The 19,662-nt window shown below is 43.1% G+C and overlaps 1 protein-coding gene across 1 annotated transcript in view; it reads right to left on the bottom strand.

Annotated features, from left to right (window-relative positions):
* Positions 1–206: 206 nt before the first annotated feature.
* Positions 207–19,662, bottom strand: part of abcg4a (ATP-binding cassette, sub-family G (WHITE), member 4a) — a 36,055-nt gene continuing 16,599 nt past the window's right edge. The window contains exons 3-15 of the mRNA XM_039005991.1: positions 13,534–13,651; positions 13,174–13,306; positions 12,717–12,767; positions 6,795–6,940; positions 6,560–6,683; positions 6,015–6,129; positions 5,697–5,842; positions 5,359–5,466; positions 4,997–5,165; positions 4,647–4,747; positions 4,286–4,444; positions 3,956–4,074; positions 207–3,708 (exon numbers count right to left, since the gene is read on the bottom strand). Of these exons, the coding sequence (XP_038861919.1) occupies positions 3,483–3,708; positions 3,956–4,074; positions 4,286–4,444; positions 4,647–4,747; positions 4,997–5,165; positions 5,359–5,466; positions 5,697–5,842; positions 6,015–6,129; positions 6,560–6,683; positions 6,795–6,940; positions 12,717–12,767; positions 13,174–13,306; positions 13,534–13,651 (1,715 nt within the window). The 3' untranslated portion in view covers positions 207–3,482. The remainder of the gene's footprint in view (positions 3,709–3,955; positions 4,075–4,285; positions 4,445–4,646; positions 4,748–4,996; positions 5,166–5,358; positions 5,467–5,696; positions 5,843–6,014; positions 6,130–6,559; positions 6,684–6,794; positions 6,941–12,716; positions 12,768–13,173; positions 13,307–13,533; positions 13,652–19,662) is intronic.

The raw sequence follows: 19,662 nt of genomic DNA, 5'->3' as shown, positions 1-19,662 counted from the left end.
TGGGAGATTCTGGCGCGGTGCCTCAGATAGCGTTTTCTACCACCATCAACAAAATAGCAAATTATGGAATTTCTTGTGAAAGAACGGTGTCGCATATTCTTTAATATATTAGATCGGACATTTATGTATATTCTCTCATTAAAAAAAACATCTCACCAAAACATGAATATTCAAACAAATCTTATCTTGGAACAGGTTATAAATAATTGTCTTTATTGTAATCTTCTGAACTGCGTTCAGTACACAGAGCTTGCATTGTTGAAGTTGATAAGAACAATTACATCAACAGAATGATAAACAAACCAAATAAACACAACAAGATAAGACATTATAGTAAGACAACAAAAAAAGTATGGTGGTGTAAAACAGTCTGTTATTCCACTATAAATAATCAATATCCAGCAGCATCATTGCCCTTCATACCAGTGCAACACTCGGAAGGATAATCAATGATCATCATTAGCCATGCCTGAATACAGTGCAAAATTCTGCACTGACTGGCATTTCCCAAAACGTGTCATATGCCGAGCTTAACACAATGCAAACATAACATGATAGATTTTCTGGCTGAGCCACAGTGGCACGTCACATTCTTCTCGCCCTAAAATCAGTCTACAAAGAGGTAAAATGCCCTCGGATGGGTATTGCACACATAGCATGGATAGGCTACAACAAAAAATTCTCTATCATTTGCAGAACATATTTTGGGGGGGTATCCAGCTCTTGTACAAAGACATTGGATGTGCATCTTTTCCAATACAAAAAAACAACTAAGCAGGTCAGAGACATAACATGAGCGCTGTAAAAATATCTGAGGGGGAGAAATTAGGTAAAACTGACAAAGCAGAGAGACTATTGCTATTTGTAAGAGATTCAAGACAATCTGTTCTGTTGTCTTCCTTTATTAAGAGACTAAGACTAAGCCACAGGAACAGAGACTAAATATACATTATCATTCTAATCCTGCTTTAATGCTGAATTCACATACAGCTCCCCAACCACACTTGTAGCCTGGTCCCATACTGTATGGGAGGTAGCCAACTCTTCTATCTTGTCATGCCAAACAGAATGTATCCTCGCATGGCAATGATAGAAGAGTTGGTTACAGCACATACATTTCTACTCAACTGTCTCTCCCTCTATAATAGAATATTGCACAATGGACTTGAAACTAGGTATAATAACATCCTGGTATTTTGTTTTTAACAGAAATTACAATATCGGTAAGTACTTTTCAGACAGCCTCAGACTTCTGTGTCTGCTGTCTAGTTCACATCTTTGTATCCCTGCTTTAGAATGTACACCATCACTGTCAAGGAATCATGGGTATCCAGAGTAAATGTCAAAAAGAAAGAACAAGTAAAACTCTGGTACCAACTTGGGTAAATATTTGGGGAGAGAATAAGATAATACTTTAGTGGGTCACCATTCCTCTATATAATGTTTCAAATGTTATAGTTCATTATTTCCTTCCACAAATCATCATGCAACATCTAGTTGCTGACCCCTTCAAGCAGCACTTTTCACATGGATATATAAAAAAAATCAAATAAAATACACAAAAAAAGAAGCTATAAACATACATCAAAAAGTGCATATGTACATTTTCTTTACAGCATAACATACTCACTGTACAATCATTTGATTATATACTGACATTATTATTATAAGTTCTGAACACACAGGACATGGTGGTGTTATAAATCCATTGTGCCAATTATAATGAGGATTACTACGTAGCATAGTTTGAGTCAGAAATCTTTCCATAGCAATATAGTCTATTGGAGAAAAAAAAAGATTTGCATTGCCTTGTGACACAAAGAAGCTTGGCTAAACATAGCTGTGTGTATGGTTGTGCATGTGTGTGTGTGTGCGTGTGTGTATCTATGTCTGTGTATGAGTGTTAGCATATGGTCTATGTGCAAATAATGTGACGCTCAGACCGTTCCAGTGCAGAGGCACAAAAACTGCCCAGACAGTATCTCAAGTACCTAGCAACAATGTTTTTCACAACACACATGTGCCTGTCAGACTGCCAGAATGCAGAACAACATAGAATAGAACAGTAATTGAATTTCTCTAGAAGAGAAGGAGTCGACATTCTTTTAACAAGCAAAAACAAGCAGTTTACGATTTTTTGTCTTGGGTCCAAATGGTGACGCCATTTGATTTGCAGGAAAGCACACATTGTCTACCACAGAGTTGGCTATTGCAATTACACAAACAAACAAAAAAAATAAGTCACTCCTTAAGTTCAGCCATCAAGTCCCCTTCATTGTCAAGAAGAACACTGTGTTATCTTCTGTTGAGGAGGCTAGTCCAGTGAAATTTCTGTGAAGATCCACTATGTTTTTAGAGTCCAGTTCTGGAATGTTCCCCCAATCAACAACAACAACACAGTATGATTACAATAGAAGCATAATGTCGAGTGTCAATGTTTGGGAAGTAGACCCACACCCTCTCTCACTCTCCTCATCTGAAATGCATTCTGATTATGGGGCTGCGTCCAGATTCTCAACACTTCTCCAAAATGTGTACCCTGTCGGGGGAGTTCACATTCCACAAGTCCACTTATGTCCATCCATCTTTTGATTCAATTTACTAAATGAAACCTGACATAGTCTGTGGTCCACATCCAGAATAGTCAGGGTGGTGGGCTTACCCAAAAGATCCTGGGAAGACTATGACATCACAGGAAGTGGAGACAAATGACGACATATTGTTATGGATCCTCTGGCTGTCTTTCTGCCATGTCTGGTGTATGCTCTTTTAGAGAGAACACTGTCCAGTGATTTGAAATCCCTGGGACTCTGTTCCAAGACCTGTGCTCCAGTGGGCCTCAGTTCCAGTTCCATTGCAAACAGCCAAAGGAGAGGGAGGGATATTTTCAGAGAATTTTCTTTCGTCCAGACCTCCCCCAGCCCTGAAGAGTCCTCTTCTCATGTTCACCACATGTCCATATTTCAACCTTTTTGTCCGGGCACAGTGTTTGTGCAATTGTCCTTTGGGATGTCTTTGGGTTTCAGTGGGAATGTATAAGGACAGGAGATGTGTAAGTCAAGTGTAGCCTTGCGGGTGGAAACAAACTGACACAGTCCTGTCCCATCTTGGACCAAGAGGTTTGTGTATCCTGAACCTTCGTAAATAGGACAGGAGTTGAGCTCTTGGATGTAGTGCAGTGTGGGCTGTTAGGATTGTCCCCCACCAGCTACTGTACATCTCCTCTTCATTCCATAGAGACACATGCTTTATACTGTAGTTACTATATTGGGTATCTGTTTGTTTGTGTATAGTTCTTTTACACAGTATTGTTGGATAATAAAGGTTAAATACTGTAAACAAATTGGATTACCGTAAGGACATTTTAAACTAAAATGACTTATAGTAAGGGAGGGGAAACTATAATTTGTGGACTTAAGTTATTGTCCTTTTTGAATAAAAAGATAAAACCTTGCAAATTTTTTTTTTATGTACTCTTCGTTTTATCGCTCTGCTATGACTTTGTATTTGAGCACCAGGTACGTAGCCAGTCTGAGGACCAGGAAGAACACACCCAGAACCAGGAAGTCCACATAGAGCTTAGCATCCTCCACGTCCAGTAGCTGTAGAACCTCCTCAGGCTTCTGGAACTTACACACCACCCCAGGACACTCCAGCTCCGAACGATTCATCCCATAGATGGACAGGATCACCCCCTCAAAGCCATACCTGGTAGGAGAAGTGGAGAAGGAGAAGTTGAATGAGTGACACAAACACTTACACCTTGCACAGAGTAACATAATGAGCAGGTTTGCCAGATAGTTGGAGAGCATTCCACATAACCCGAGCTGGAAGACACAGCATAATATCCTCTCAACACGTCATGATATTCTCTAATTGGTTAATTGAATGTCCGGCACTTGAGCACGAAGGTAGCAAAGGAAAGGATTTTATAGCCCCAACAGAACAGACCCACCTGACATAGGACACATAGGAGCTCCATTGCAGGTACTTGGGGATGGTGTCAAAGTTGACAAAGAATCCAGAGAACAGGAGCACTGGGATGGCTGTGACTGGGCCCACGAAGGTCGCCACCTGGAGAGAGGGAAGTTCAGTTATTCACAAAACAACCCCTCTGAAGAGTGGGAAAGTGAGTGAGTCAGTGTGCAGGAGCAGACTGCTATATCCGTTTGAAATGACAAAACAGGAATATCTGCCGTGCGGCGCAGGCCGATTGGCCGACCGGCGGTCGGTTGTGCGTGGTAGTGCCGGTCTGTAAACGGCTGACCCATGTGATGTACGGTACCTGTAAGGAGGTGGAGGCGGCCCCAATGAGGAGGCCTAGGGACTGGGCTACCAGGGCTGTAGAGGTGGACAAGGCCATGAAGAGCAGGTACCGCACTGCCTCAGGAGGCTGCTCTGTCATCCAGTATACTATACTGCAGTACATGATGGGACAGATCACCTGGGGGGGGAGAGGGGAGACATAAAGACAAATGGAGGGAGGGGAGAGTGGTAAAGAGAGTGAGGGAGCAAGAGAGAAACACATACAGAGATAGATTGAATGTAGTTGTGTCATGCCCTAAGGAAGAGACCATATGGTATTCTTTTCTCTTGCTGTTTTGTAAAGAAAAATAAATCAAAGTCAACTTAGCCACACAGCTCACCTGGAAGGGTATGTCCGCCATGGTTTTGGCCAGGAAGTAGGCCTTCAGGCTGTACCAGTAGTTGAGATGTTCCCTCAGAAACACTGACATCTCCAGAGGAACTGTGAAACACATAAACCGCGTATGAGTACAATACATTTCTTGTTAATAGTACAACAACTAGTGTGGTCTCAGATCTGTTTGTGCTGTCTTACCAATGCCCACCAATTACCAACTCATATGGACACATCATAAAGTAGACCACAGGACCATTAGGCAAGACAGCACAAACAGATCTGAGACCAGATTGCAAAGAACATGTTCACGAGGTAACATTGTTCCGCCCTCCCCGTGTCCTCGCTGTCTCTTACAGGTGAGGACGGTGGGCATCAGGGCAGCGAACATGAGGAAGAGCATGGAGAAGAAGAGGAAGCCAGTGTTGTTGAAGACCTTGCTGGCATCATTGCCAATGTTGAGATAGAGCAGACCGATTAGAATTCCTATACATATGTGGGACATCACTCTGAGGTGGGTTAACACCTGCGAACGAACACAGAAAAACATGCCTCAATTTAGTACGCAACATAATAAACAGTACTTGCTGTTCACTCACCCACACAATGTATTGATTCACTCGATCATTTTATTTTTTAAGTTTACTAATTCATTTCAGACACACACAACGCAAGTCAATATTAAGATTAATGCTATTATTATTATGTGAATTGTTTACCGTATCCCTGCATATCGTTAATAGCGTTCTTCTGAACAGAACGCAGAACTGTGACCAGGTACTGGTGGCAAAGCTGTGTTTCTCCATCGTTCCTGTGTACTGTGTATCCTGTGGACAGACAGACATAGAGAGGACAGGACCATGGGACATAATTAGAACCCCTTACACGGCTGAAGTTGAAAAGACGTGCAATGAGTGAATAGGTGAAGACGTGTGGGTATTGACTGAGTGAGTGACTCCTGAGAGATCTCATCACGCCGCGTGACTGTGTGCCGCAGGTCAGTGGTGTGGGACTGTGACGGCGAGTGATTCCTGTCGGTCAGTGTGCCAACACTCACGCTGTGACTGTTAGAGTGGCCAGATGAGGCTGGGTCACTCTTGTCGCTGGAGTTCTTCTTGCCCTCTTCTGAGCAGAGTCCTCCCTGCACAGCCTCAAACAGCACCGAGTTCAGGTCCCCATACTCCCCAGAGGCCACCTCAATAACTAGAGCCAGGGGACACGGAGGAAAAACAGAGAACAAAGGACAGAGTGAGTTAGTGAACTAAGAAGAAGAACCTTGGTCCACTGAAAAGGACCTTGAAAAATGTTTGCATTGCCACACTCATGCACGCACGCAAGAATGCCCGCACGCACACAGGCTCTTATGCTGACTCACTGAAGTCTGCAGGGTTGTGGTAGGTGGGACAGTGAAGGCCCAGGTTCTTCAGGTAAGGGATGAGGTAAGGAACAGTGCCATGGTATATACACTGGCCCTGACTGAGGATGTAAAGCTGAAGAAGGAAACAGAGACATTCACAGTATTATTTACATATCTTTGCCTGATGTAATATCAGTCTCTGAATTATGCATGGGCTAATGCCTTTATGTATTGTGTATGCTAATGCTTTGACATAACAACTGAGCTCGAAAGATGGTCTAGAGCCTTCAAACTCAACTCTAGACCTTGAAGCCAGTTCCACTGCTTTTTTTCCATTGTTCCCCTCTAATCAGAGACTGATTTAGACCTGGGACACCAGGTATGTGCAATTAATTATCAGGTAGAACAGAAAACCAGCAGGCACCGGACATCATACACATCACTTTCATTACGACAGTTAAAATAATGATTAGGCTAATGACAAAGCATATGGCAGTCAGTCCTAGATACTGTACAATACCATACATACTGTGTAATGGCATTAAAAGCTCGAATTGAGTTACCTTATCAAACATCTCAAAGAGCTTGGCGCTGGGCTGGTGGATGGTGCAGATGATTGTCCTTCCTCCCTGAGCCAAGGACTTCATGAGAGAGACCACCTGGAAACAGGATGCGCTGTCCAGACCACTGAGAGAGAGAGATGACAAACGTTAGCTTGTGCTTGGTGACTATTGTTATGCAGTATTTCCTCTGTGTCAGTGTGTACCAGGTGTGTCAGTATACCAGGTGTGTACCTACCTGGTAGGCTCATCAAAGAACATGACAGGGGGATTGTTGACCAGCTCCTGGGCGATGGCCAGTCTCTTGCACTGCCCACCAGACAGAGAGATGGTGCGGGTCTGGGCACACTCCTGCAGTCCCAGGGCCGTCAGGATCTCATCTACCTGGTGGTCAGACACAGAGAGGCACATAAACATACACTACTATAAACATTTGAACGTTAAGATTTCCAGGCAATGTCTTTCTAGTCGATATGGTGTTGCCCTGTAAACCTGGGATGTTATATGTACAGTATATACAGTATTGTAGAGCAGCCCGGCCCCCGAAGGGACTCTTCTTATCAACTGTATGCAAGACATTCCTCTGTGTTGTCATTATCTCTCCGACCCCCATTGTCTTACCTCTGAGAAGCAGGAGTTGCATCCTGTAGGTCTGATATCTGATTGGAGTTTAAAGTAATAGTATTGGTCAACAACTCAGTTCATTGTCTGTCTCTCCTATTTGTTCCTGACCGACTGTGGTGACACACACACTCTCTCTCTCTCTCTTTCTTTCTATGTCTCTTCCATGAGCTATGGGCCATGGCATTATTTCTCCATCACTCTCTGATCATGCCTATAATAATGTTATAATTCCTTTTACAAAGTAATTAAATACACTGTAATTATACACACTGTATACACACACAATAGTACCCCACTACAGTAAATGGTGACATGTGTGTGGACACCTGCTCGTCAAACTTCTCATTCCAAAATCATGGGCTGATATAAGCCTCCACTCTTCTGGAAAGGCTTTCCACTAGATGTTGGAACATTGCTGCGGGGACTTGCTTCTATTCAGCCACAAGAGCATTCATGAGGTCGGGCACTGATGTTGGGCGATTAGGCCTGGCTCGCAGTCGGCGTTCCAATTCATCCCAAAGTTGTTCGATGAGGTTGGCGTCTGTGCAGGCCTGTCAAGTTCTTCCACGCCGATCTCGAGAAACCATTTCTTTATGGACCTCGCTTTGTGCACAGGGGCATTGTCCTGCTGAAACAGGAAAGGGCCTTCCCCAAACTGTTACCACAAAGTTGGAAGCACAGAATCGTCTAGAATGTAATTGTATGCTGTAGCGTTAAGATTTCCCTTCCCTGGAACCCAGGGGCCTACCCCGAACCATGAAAAACATGCAATATATTGGCATAAATAAGAACAAATCTAAGATGTTAATTCTAGAGCTTGTTGAATTTTTACTCGAGAAAACGGCAAACTATGATACCACTGAAGTCCCAGAGGACATAAGAGCTCAAAATAGAGCACTTGCAATCAGAACTCCAGGCATGTAATTTCTACTTGACATGCAGAGAGATTCATTATAATAGAGCACAAATAGGCACCAAAGTGATTTGTCTGTTTCGGATACAGTCCAACCGACGGGTGTGGTGTGTGCATCCATGCTGCTCTCTAGTGTGCGAGCGGACCAAGCTACCGAAATATTTTCCATTGCAGTAACTGGGACAGGTACAGAGGTTAAACCCAAACAGCCCACAAAGTTTTATTGTGATTTCTGTAAAAGGGAAGGGCATATGGTCAGGTGCTGTTGGAACATAGGCAGAGGAAATCCTCCTGCACATTTTAGACAGCCTGCGTGCCCTCAGTAGTACCAACTAGGGAAAGGGAAAGGGGGATACCTTGTCAGTTGTCCAACAATGTACTCAACTGAAATGTGTCTTCCGCATTTAACCCAACCCCTCTGAATCAGAGAGGTGCGGGGGGCCGCCTTAATCAACATCCACGTCTTCGACGCCCGGGGAACAGGGGGTTAACTGCCTTGCTCAGGGACAGAACGACATATTTTTACCTTGTCAGCTCGGGGATTCGTTCCAGCATAATTTCGGTTACTGGCCCAATGCTCTGTTAGGTTTTGTAACTCTTGTCACAGAAGTAGTAATACGATGCAGAAATGTTGGGATTTGGCGTTTGGTAGACCGTCTAGATTCTACTTTCAGCATAGGTTAGATTTGGAGCTTTCTCCTAAAACGTTGGATGTTGATTATTTGACGATGATGTGTTAATAATTTCTTCCTTTGCAACTCAATAATTTCTACATCCATTTGTGATGGCTATATAGGTTACTTTTGTGAATCTGCTTTCTTTGATGTATACAGAGTGATAGACAAAATGTAATGGCTACTGTTAAGACCCAAAGAATAGTTTGTTTTCCTATGCGTTATGTATAGATGTGTGTGTGTGCTATGAATAGTCATTGCTTTGTTTCTCACAAATTAGCCTTAGAACTTTCACCATTGGTATGCTAATGTTGGGTGGCATAAACTGAGACGCTGACACATATCATTTTCAAATGTGACTCTAAATGTGAAACTAGGCGCATGTCGCGTGTCACTACTTCACAGGAGCGCCATTTAAACTTAAACCTTTATTATTATTTTTTTGGGGGGGGCAGAAATGCCTTCTGGAACATGTGAACTTTCATGTGCCTTAAAAACAAACTTATATAACATCTGTAAATACGAATAAAATTGTTAAATTACGAGCCTAGTTGGTTTAGCCATGGAAAAAGTCAGCAACCTTCCTGCTAGCCATGATTGGCTGAGATAATGAGTGGGCTGAAAATGCCCCCAGATGAGTCTGCCATGTAGCACGCTTCTGTGTATAATATGAGCTGGTCAGTACGTGTAGGTAATCCTTTCTAACACTGCTTTAAAAAATATATATATTATGTAGTAGAACTGCATAAGTGTTGCTCTCCACTTTCTGGAGAACTGAGTTTTGAAGTCAGTGGAATTAGAGTATGATAGCTAAGGAGATGGAGAAAACTCTGCCTTTTGATTGCAAATATGCAGACAGAGTCGAAAAGAGAACACATAGAAGGCTCCAGATTACATCTTCAAACTAAGGGCAACCATGGCATCCGTGACAGAGAGGGAGAAGTGTCCATCCATGTATACAGGTAAGAGAGTCTAGCTAGCTACATTTTCAGATATTACCCATTTCTAATTTTGTCGGAAATTCGTTTTCATTTCAAGCTAATGTGTACTGTTAGCTAGCAAGCTTACGTTAGCTGGCTGGTTAGCTAACGTTACGTTTTTGATCTGTGTAGTAATATTATTCATATCTCAGAGCCATTTGCATTGCTAGTTATAGCCTAATGTTAGCTAGCTAACATTGAATCTAGTTGGTTCGCTACCTGCAGATCCATGCAGGGTAGTAACGTTATGAGTTGGGATTATGGTTCATTGTTTAGCAAGCAGGCTACATGTCTAAACAAAAGACTTCTCTATGCAAGTAACTATTTCAATAGAATGTTTATGATGTCACTGTGACAACTGTTGATAGACATAGCTGGTAAATTCGCTCTGGCTATCTACTCTGATTTCAGAGCACTCTCGTCTGAGTGTGCCAGAGCACAGAATAACTGAAGAATTTACAAAGACTTAACACCCGTTGAATATGGTCGCGGTGTCTGTAAACGTTGGCAAAAAAAGCTTAATTAAATTGTTGCCAGCAGCACAGTTGCAGTCACCAACACCCTGAATAACATAATAACAGCCTAACCAGCTCTGCTTGGGCGAGTGAAATGGTCAGTGTGAGCTGTTCTCTCATTTGTAGTTAGCAAGCTAGCCAACGTTAGCCATTTAGCTTGGGTACTTGACTGCTGTTAGGTCAGATCGCTCGGATCAACCCTACTTTTCGGCCAGAGCGTTCAGTGTGCTCCCCGAGAGCGAAACGCTCTGAATTTACTAACGGGCAATCTGACAATGCTCTGAGTTTACAAAAGCCCAGAGCGCACACTGGCACTCCAGATTCAATTTACTCGTAGTATAAACCAGCCTTTAGTCTTGAAATCTTTGTTTCAAGACTAAAGCTTAAAAGGGTGTGAACAATGCTGAATGGGTGTAGACAAAGAAGAACTCTCCAGTCAGTGCCAAAACATTCAAAGGCCATTTTCTCAAAAGTGAGGTTACAAGTTGATCAACTTGCTCCATTGTTCCTCAACTGTAGTGTATGATATAACATTTTCTAGCTCTGAGTCTCTACTTTTATCCAATGTAAAAAACACAATTTCAAATTTTGCTACATAAGACCAAATCGAGCCAGTCGGTCACAAATTGTTTGTGAAACCAATTGCTTGACAGTTGTTTTGATTTAACTTCAATAATTGTTCTTGATTATTTGAAAAGTATGGTTCTATTGTTTATTTTCTCATTTTCAAGGTGAATCTATTTTCTCGCAAAGGGAGGAGAATTTGAGTGTTTTCATTTAAAATACTGTATTTTATGATACAGTGATCTTTGATATATTTTATATTCATTTGACTGATTTGATAAAAATACATCTGAATTTTCTATTGACCAATCCAAACAGATAAACACACTATTTTATGTTAATTGTAATGTGGATTAATCTGTGATATACCTTCATTTCTGTGTTTTGATCTTACAAAGAAGAACACTTTCTAGCAGGAAAGGTGTTACCTAACCACATTTACATGTCTAAAAAAGACAATTCTACCCACCGAAATGGACACTCCTGACGTGATGCTGCTCGGACCATGAACTGCTGGTCCGAAGATTGTCTAGTGACTGTCCGGTTTTGAACTCTTCTGTCTGATGCAGAATGAGATGTGTTCAAGAGAGGATAATGTAGGGCAGCCCACTCCCGTAGTTGCTCTTCTTATCAACTGTAGGCAAGAATTTCCTCTGTGTTGTCTTAGGAGTGCCTCGTTATCTCTCCAACCCCTATTGTCTCATCTCTGAGAAGCAGAGGTTGCATCCTGTAGGTCTGATATCTGATTGGAGTTTAACTTTACAGTAATACTATTGGTCAAAAAACTCAATTTTTGAATCCAAACAACGCAGATGCTTATAGAATATTTTAGATTCATTGTCTGTCTTATTTGTTCCTGACCAGCTGTGGTGAATTTCTCTCTCTCTCTCGGCAATGGCACAAGCCATGGTTTCTTTGTTTATTTCTCCCTCCCTCTCTGATCATGCCTAGAATAATGCCTTGTAATGCTTGTTAAGGCTTTGTGACTTAATCTTATGCTTTGTATAATGTTATCATTCCTTTTACAAAGTAATGAAATACATTTCTTGACCTTTCTATTACTGCAACTCAGCTATTGTCTCTTGCGTATTGTTAAATAATCTTTATGGAGTCAGATAAACATTTTAATAGGACAATTGCACAGTCTTATCATGAGTCACATGATGAAATCACCAACAAACTATCATGGTCCAAACACACCAAGACGGTCGTAAAAAGATTTGGCATGGGTCCCCAGATCCTCAAAAGGTTGTACAGCTGCACCATCGATAGCATCGGTTGCATCACCGTCTGGTATGGCAACTGCTCAGCATCCGACCGTAAGGCACTACAGAGGGTAGTGCGTATGGCCCAGTACATCACTGGGGCCAAGCTTCCTGCCATCCAGGACCTATGTACTAGGAAGGCCCCCAAAAAATTCACCAGAGCGCCAAGTCTAGGTCCAAAAGGCTCTTTAACAGCCATAGGACTGCTGAACAATTAATCAAATGGCCACCCAGATTATTTACATTGACCCCCCCCTCCCTTTGTTTTTACACTGCTGCTACTCGCTGTTTATTATCTATCCATAGTCACTTTACCCCTACCTAAATTACCTCGACTAACCTGTACCCCCGCACATTGGCTCAGTACCGGTACCCCCTGTATATAGCCTTGGTATTGTTATCTTATTGTGTTACTTTTTATTTTATACTTTAGTTTATTTAGTCAATATTTTCTTAACTCTATTTCTTGAACTGCATTGTTGGTTAAGGGCTTGTAAGTAAGCATTTCACGGTAAGATCTGCACCTGTTGAATTCGCGCATGTGACTACATTTTATTTGATGTGAGGTATTTATAATATTATGTATCAAATATTACCCCACTACAGGATATTAAGTCAAACTCACCAATTCCTTTTTCACTTCCATGCTCTCTTTCATCTTCAGATTGGCAGCCACCTAATATAAGAGAGACATAACATGAGAAAATGGACCCTAGAAGGGTGAGATCCATGCCAACCACCTTATCCAACAACATTATCTATTCATCTAACAGTGACCTCACCATCATGGTCTCCATGGAAGTAATAAGGTTACCTCACCATCATGGCCTCCCGCGTGGTGTGGCATGGCAGCAGCATGTTTAACTGTGATCTCATCATCATAGCCTACATATCTGAGGTGACCTCACCATCATGGCCTACATGTCTAACAGAAGGGCGAGCTCACCATCATGGCCTCCTGTGTGGTGAGGTGTGGCAGCAGCATAACTAACTATGACCTCACCATCATCCCTGTGGTGATCTCACCATCATCCCTGTGGTGATCTCACCATCAACATGTCTAACAAGCAAGGTGACCTCACCATCATGGCCTCCCGCGTGGTGAGGTTTGGCAGCAGCATGTCGTCCTGCATGATGTAACAAGACATCTTCCTGAAGCTACGCAAATCCCTCGGCCGCCCGTTCACCAGGATCTGACCCTTCATCCCCGTCTCTCTGTTACACAAACATAGAAACAGACAGTAAATGACCGACACTTGCATCTGATCTGAGTGATCAGAGACTGTTTTATTCAGTATAGTCTTCCTGCGTCTTGGCCACTTTCTCAGATCAGAGAAAGTCCATGGTTTCCTATCTCAATACAGTAGTGTAAGACTGCTACGTAACAGTCCCCCCCCCCCCACATGTCTCACCTGGACCAAGCCCATTCTGACCCGTCTCACCTGTACCCAGCCAGGATGTTCATCAGAGTGGACTTGCCAGCCCCTGACGGCCCCATGATGCCGATGAGCTCCCTGCTACAGAACCTTCCCGACAGACACTTTAACAGGGCCTTGTAACCTGGGACGGGAAACACAGCAGTCAGTAAACAACAACAGGCTCCAAACACTTGAGCAGGGCTTTGCAACCTGAGGGACAAGAAACAAAGCAACACCATGCAACACTCTCACAATCCATACCGACTCTACACCGCAGGTCTGGGAGGATCCACACGTTCGCAGGCTGTCAGGATTGGAAACTCACAGGACAGAGCTCTGTTTACAACTATCCTCCTCATGTGTCTGTGTTGAGGGATCGAAGTTGTACTGTGAGTGTGTTAAGCATCAGAGTCCAAATTGTGTACGCGTACGCACATCAATGTTCTAGAATATTTGGACCATTGGCTTTCGTACTTTCGAATTCTCAGCGTTGCTCAACCTATTTCTTCAACCGTCAACACATTCAAATGAATAGAGGACGCGCACACGGAACCGCGTTGGTCGGGAAATTTGGGAAGGTGCGTGCGCGTTTGGGCTGTGCTTCCCAAACTATTCCGTCTCAGCGTCTGTGGACTGTGATTTATGCTTTAGGGAACGTTCATACACACCTGAGGGCATGGGGTTTAATAAAAGAGAGATGATCAGATGGTAAACAAGTGAAAGGTTGAGAGGGAGAGGGAGGGGAGGGATGGAAACAGTGAGATGTAAAAGGGATAAGAGGATAGAAAAGGAGGGGAGTGAGACAGAGGGTGATTAAACCAATAAGGAGGTATGGGAGGAGACATCAGGATTAAGACTGGAACAGACAGGGAGATTGAAAGGGGGGATAGAGAGATGGATCAATGAAGAGCGAGGAATATTACATCCCCAGAGCTTTGGCCAACGGTACCACAGAGTGCATTAAAGCAGGTATAAGGCTGTCTGTCAGTTTCACTGTCTATACAGTGTTCTGGAGCTCTCTCACTAGCGACATACATTCAGAGAGCATTACATTCATTCAGAGAGCAACAGTACACAAGGTATGTCTGTCTGATAACAATCCACAGTCTATACAGCATTGTGGAGCCCTCTCCCACTCAGCATCTAACAAAAACACAACAAAATACAATATACAGTGTCACATATTGTTGGTTACTGTTACAGGCTTTGGTTTTTCCATTTATATTTAGAGTTTGGACATTAGCACATGGGGCGCACCGATTGGTTTCACCTTGTTAGTCAGTATGTGTTACACCGGCGCTCGTTTGTCATCTCATTAGTGGGAAGGTGTTTTACCTGTGCTGTCCCAGGGCTCCTGTTGTCTTGAGAGATGTGGAGGTTTAACACCTTTAGTTTGCTCTCCCTATTTGATTTGTAGACAAACAATCTTTTATCTGATCTTCCCTGTTTCTGTTTTGCTCCACTTTTTGGTTTGCTTCCTGTCTTGAGTTGTGTGGGTTTCTCTTTTGTTTGCCTCTTCTTGGTCAAATTTAGTGGGCGCTAATGGTGGGTGTCTTTCTGGTCCCAGTTGTTGTTGCTAGTCAACTGTCAGTGGACACCCCTCTGAGTGTCTTTTAGAACCCCTCCTAAAACCCCACCTGTTTTTGGTTGTTTTCAGTGACTCTGTTAGTTCCCCTTTCTGTTTGAGCGACAATTCGTTTTTTTCTTGCTGGGGAACAGTTACATATCAGCACATAACATTTGGCATAGATGCAATGTGCATTCCTTGCTCTGATGGAAAAGTAGTGATCAGACCCTGACCCAAGTAGCTTAAGAACACCTGCTCTTTCCATGACAGACTGACCAAATGAATCTAGGTGAAAGCTACCATCGCTTATTATTGTCATTTATTAAATATACCGTGCCTTGCGAAAGTATTCACCCCCCTTGGCGCTTTTCCGATTTTGTTGCATTACAACCTGTAATTTAAATAGATTCTTATTTGGATTCCATGTAATGAACATACACAAAATAGTCCAAATTTGTGAAGTGAAATGAAATACAAATACTTGTTTCACAAAATACAAAAAACACTGAAAAGTGGTGCGTGCATATGTATTCACCCCTTTGCTATGAAGCCCCTAAATAAGATCTGGTACAACCAATTACCTTCAGAGGTCACATAGTTAAATAAAGTCCACCGTGTGCAATCTAAGTGTCACATGATCTGTCACATGATCTCAGTATATACAGTGGGGAGAACAAGTATTTGATACACTGCCGATTTTGCAGGTTTTCCTACTTACAATGCATGTAGAGGTCTGTCATTTTTATCATAGGTACACTTCAACTGTGAGAGATGGAATCTAAAACAAAAATCCAGAAAATCACATTGTATGATTTTTAAGTAATTAATTTACCTGTATTAACTGCACCTGTTTGAACTCGTTACCTGTATAAAAGACACCTGTCCACACACTCAATCAAACAGACTCCAACCTCTCCACAATGGCCAAGACCAGAGAGCTGTGTAAGGACATCAGGGATAAAATGGTAGACCTGCACAAGGCTGGGATGGGCTACAGGACAATAGGCAAGCAGCTTGGTGAGAAGGCAACAACTGTTGGCGCAATTATTAGAAAATGGAAGAAGTTCAAGATGACGGTCAATCACCCTCGGTCTGGGGCTCCATGCAAGATCTCACCTCGTGGGGCATCAATGATCATGAGGTAGGTGAGGGATCAGCCCAGAACTACATGACAGGACCTGGTCAATGACCTGAAGAGAGCTGGGACCACAGTCTCAAAGAAAACCATTAGTAACACACTACGCCGTCATGGATTAAAATCCTGCAGCGCACGCAAGGTCCCCCTGCTTAAGCCAGCGCATGTCCAGGCCCGTCTGAAGTTTGCCAATGACCATCTGGATGATCCAGAGGAGGAATGGGAGAAGGTCACGTGGTCTGATGAGACAAAAATAGAGCTTTTTGGTCTAAACTCCACTCGCCGTGTTTGGAGGAAGAAGGATGAGTACAACCCCAAGAACACCATCCTAACTGTGAAGCATGGAGGTGGAAACATCATTCTTTGGGGATGCTTTTCTGCAAAGAGGACAGGATGACTGCACCGTATTGAGGGGAGGATGGATGGGGCCATGTATCGCGAGATCTTGGCCAACAACCTCCTTCCCTCAGTAAGAGCATTGAAGATGGGTCGTGGCTGGGTCTTCCAGCATGACAACGACCCGAAACACACAGCCAGGGCAACTAAGGAGTGGCTCCGTAAGAAGCATCTCAAGGTCCTGGAGTGGCCTAGCCAGTCTCCAGACCTGAACCCAATAGAACATCTTTGGAGGGAGCTGAAAGTCCGTATTGCCCAGCGACAGCCCCGAAACCTGAAAGATCTGGAGAAGGTCTGTAGAAGGTCTGTATGGAGGAGTGGGCCAAAATCCCTGCTGCAGTGTGCAAACCTGGTCAAGAACTACAGGAAACGTATGATCTCTGTAATTGCAAACAAAGGATTCTGTACCAAATATTAAGTTCTGCTTTTCTGATGTATCAAATACTTATGTCATGCAATAAAATGCAAATTAATTACTTAAAAATCATACAATGTGATTTTCTGGATTTTTGTTTTAGATTCCGTCTCTCACAGTTGAAGTGTACCTATGATAAAAATGACAGACCTCTACATGCTTTGTAAGTAGGAAAACCTGCAAAATCGGCAGTGTATCAAATACTTGTTCTCCCCACTGTAAACACCTGTTCTGAAAGGTCCCAGAGTCTGCAACACCACTAAGCAAGGGGCACCACCAAGCAAGCGGAACCATGAAGACCAAGGAGCTCTACAAACAGATCAGGGACAAAGTTGTGGAGAAGTACAGATCAGGGTTGGGTTATAAAAAAAAATCAGAAACTTTGAACATCCCACAGAGCACCATTACATCCATTATTTAAAAAATTGAAAGAATATGGCACCACAACAAACCTGCCAAGAGAGGGCCACCCACCAAAACTCACGGACCAGGCAAGGAGGGCATTAAAACCTGTCTGGGAACGGGGGGTTCCCCTCGCCAACAGCCAATGAAATTGCAGGGCGCCAAATTCAATCAACAGAAATCTCCTAATTCAAATTTCTCAAGCATACAAGTATTAGACACCATTTTAAAGATAAACTTCTCGTTAATCCAACCACAGTGTACGATTTCAAAAAGGCTTTTCGGGGAAAGCAGAACATATCATTATGTTAGGTCAGCAACTAGTCACAGAAAGCATACATCCATTTTCCAACCAAAGGGAGGAGTCACAAAAAGCAGAAATAGAGAAGATTAATGACTAACCTTTGATATTCTTCATCAGATGACACTCCCGGGACAACATATTACACAATACATGTATGTTTTGTTCGATCAAGTTCATATTTATATCCAAAAACCTCAGTTTACATTTGCCTCCAAAACATCCCGTGAATTTGCACAGAGCCACATCAATTTACAGAAATACTCATAATAAACATTGATAAAAGATACAAGTGTTATTCACAGAATTAAAGATATACTTCTCCTTAATGCAACCGCTGTGTCAGATTTCAAAAAAACTTTACGGAAAAAGCAAACCATGCAATAATCTGAGTACGGCGCTCAGACAACAAATCAAGCCAAACAGATATCCGCCATGTTGGAGTCAACAGAAGTCAGAAATAGCATTATAAATATTCAATTACCTTTGATGATCTTCATCAGAATGCACTCCCAGGAATCCCAGTTCCACAATAAATGTTTGATTTGTTTGATAAAGTTCATCTTTATGTCCAAATACCTCCTTTTTGTTTGCGCGTTTAGCCCAGTAATCAAAATTCATGACGCGCGATCACTTGGTGCAGACGAAAAGTCAAAAAGTTCCGTTACAGTCCGTAGAAACATGTCAAACGAAGTATAGAATCAATCTTTAGGATGTTTTTAACATAAATCTTCAATAATGTTCCGACACCTTGTAGAGTCCATGCCCCAACAAATTGAGTCTGTTCTGAGGGCAAAATGGTGGGGTGGGTGGTGCAACTCAATACATCCACTGGACTCGTCTCCAGCCGCTAATGTGAGAATACAATATGTCTGGCAACGCGATACGATCCATCCACTTATCATGACACCAACTGAGTGCTAACAGTACCCTATCAAGCCATTGCTACCCGGCTGACCCCCTCCTCACCAGCCTAATAGACAGTCAGTTAGAGTGAGTCTGAGGCCCAGTGATCTTTACTGAATGCTCTCCTGCCTGTCTATCTTCTAACTCTCTCTCTCTCTCTCTCTCCTTTATCTCTATCCTGCCTCTCTCTCTCCTTATCACTCTATCCTGCCTCTCTCTCTCCTTATCACTCTATCCTGCCTCTCTCTCTCAAGTTGTCCTGTTGTAAGGTGAACAATCGCCCCCAGTCTGAGGTCCTGAGCGATCTGGAGCAGGTTTTCATAAAGGAACTCTCTCTGTACTTTGCTCCGTTCATCTTTCCCTTGAACTTGACAAGTCTCCAAGTATCTGCCGCTGAAAATAATCCTCACAGCATGATGCTGCCACCACCATGCTTCACCGTAGGGATGGTATTGGCCAGGTGATGAGCGGTGCCTGGTTTCCTCCAGACGTAACGCTTGGCATTCAGGCCAAAGAGTTCAATCTAGGTTTCATCAGACCAGAGAATCTTGTATCTCATGGTCTGACAGTCCTTTAGGTTCCTTTTGTCAAACTCCAAGCGGGCCTTTTACTGAGGAGTGGCTTCCGTCTGACCACTCTACAATAAAGGCCTGATTGGTGGAGTGCTGCAGAGATGGTTGTCCTTCGGGAAGCTTCTCCCATCTCTACAGAGGAACTCTGAAGCTCTGTCAGAGTGACCATTGGGTTCTTGGTCACCTCCCTGACCAAGGCCTTTCTCCCCCGATTGCTCAGTTTGGCTGGGCGGCAAGCTTTAGGAAGAGTCTTGTTGGTTCCAAACTTCTTCAATTTAAGAATGATGGAGGCCACTGTGTTCTTGGGAACCTTCAATGCTGCAGAAATGTTTTGGTACCCTTCCCCAGATCTGTGCCTCGACACAATTCTGTCTTGACCTCATGACTTGGTTTTTGCTCTGACATGCACTGTCAACTGTGGGACCTTATATAGAGAGGTGTGTGCCTTTCCAAATCATG

Source organism: Salvelinus namaycush, chromosome 12 (assembly GCF_016432855.1).
Source record: "Salvelinus namaycush isolate Seneca chromosome 12, SaNama_1.0, whole genome shotgun sequence".
NCBI lineage: Eukaryota > Metazoa > Chordata > Actinopteri > Salmoniformes > Salmonidae > Salvelinus > Salvelinus namaycush.
Note: the sequence above shows the minus strand (reverse complement) of the source record. Positions and strands in the feature narration are given on the sequence as shown.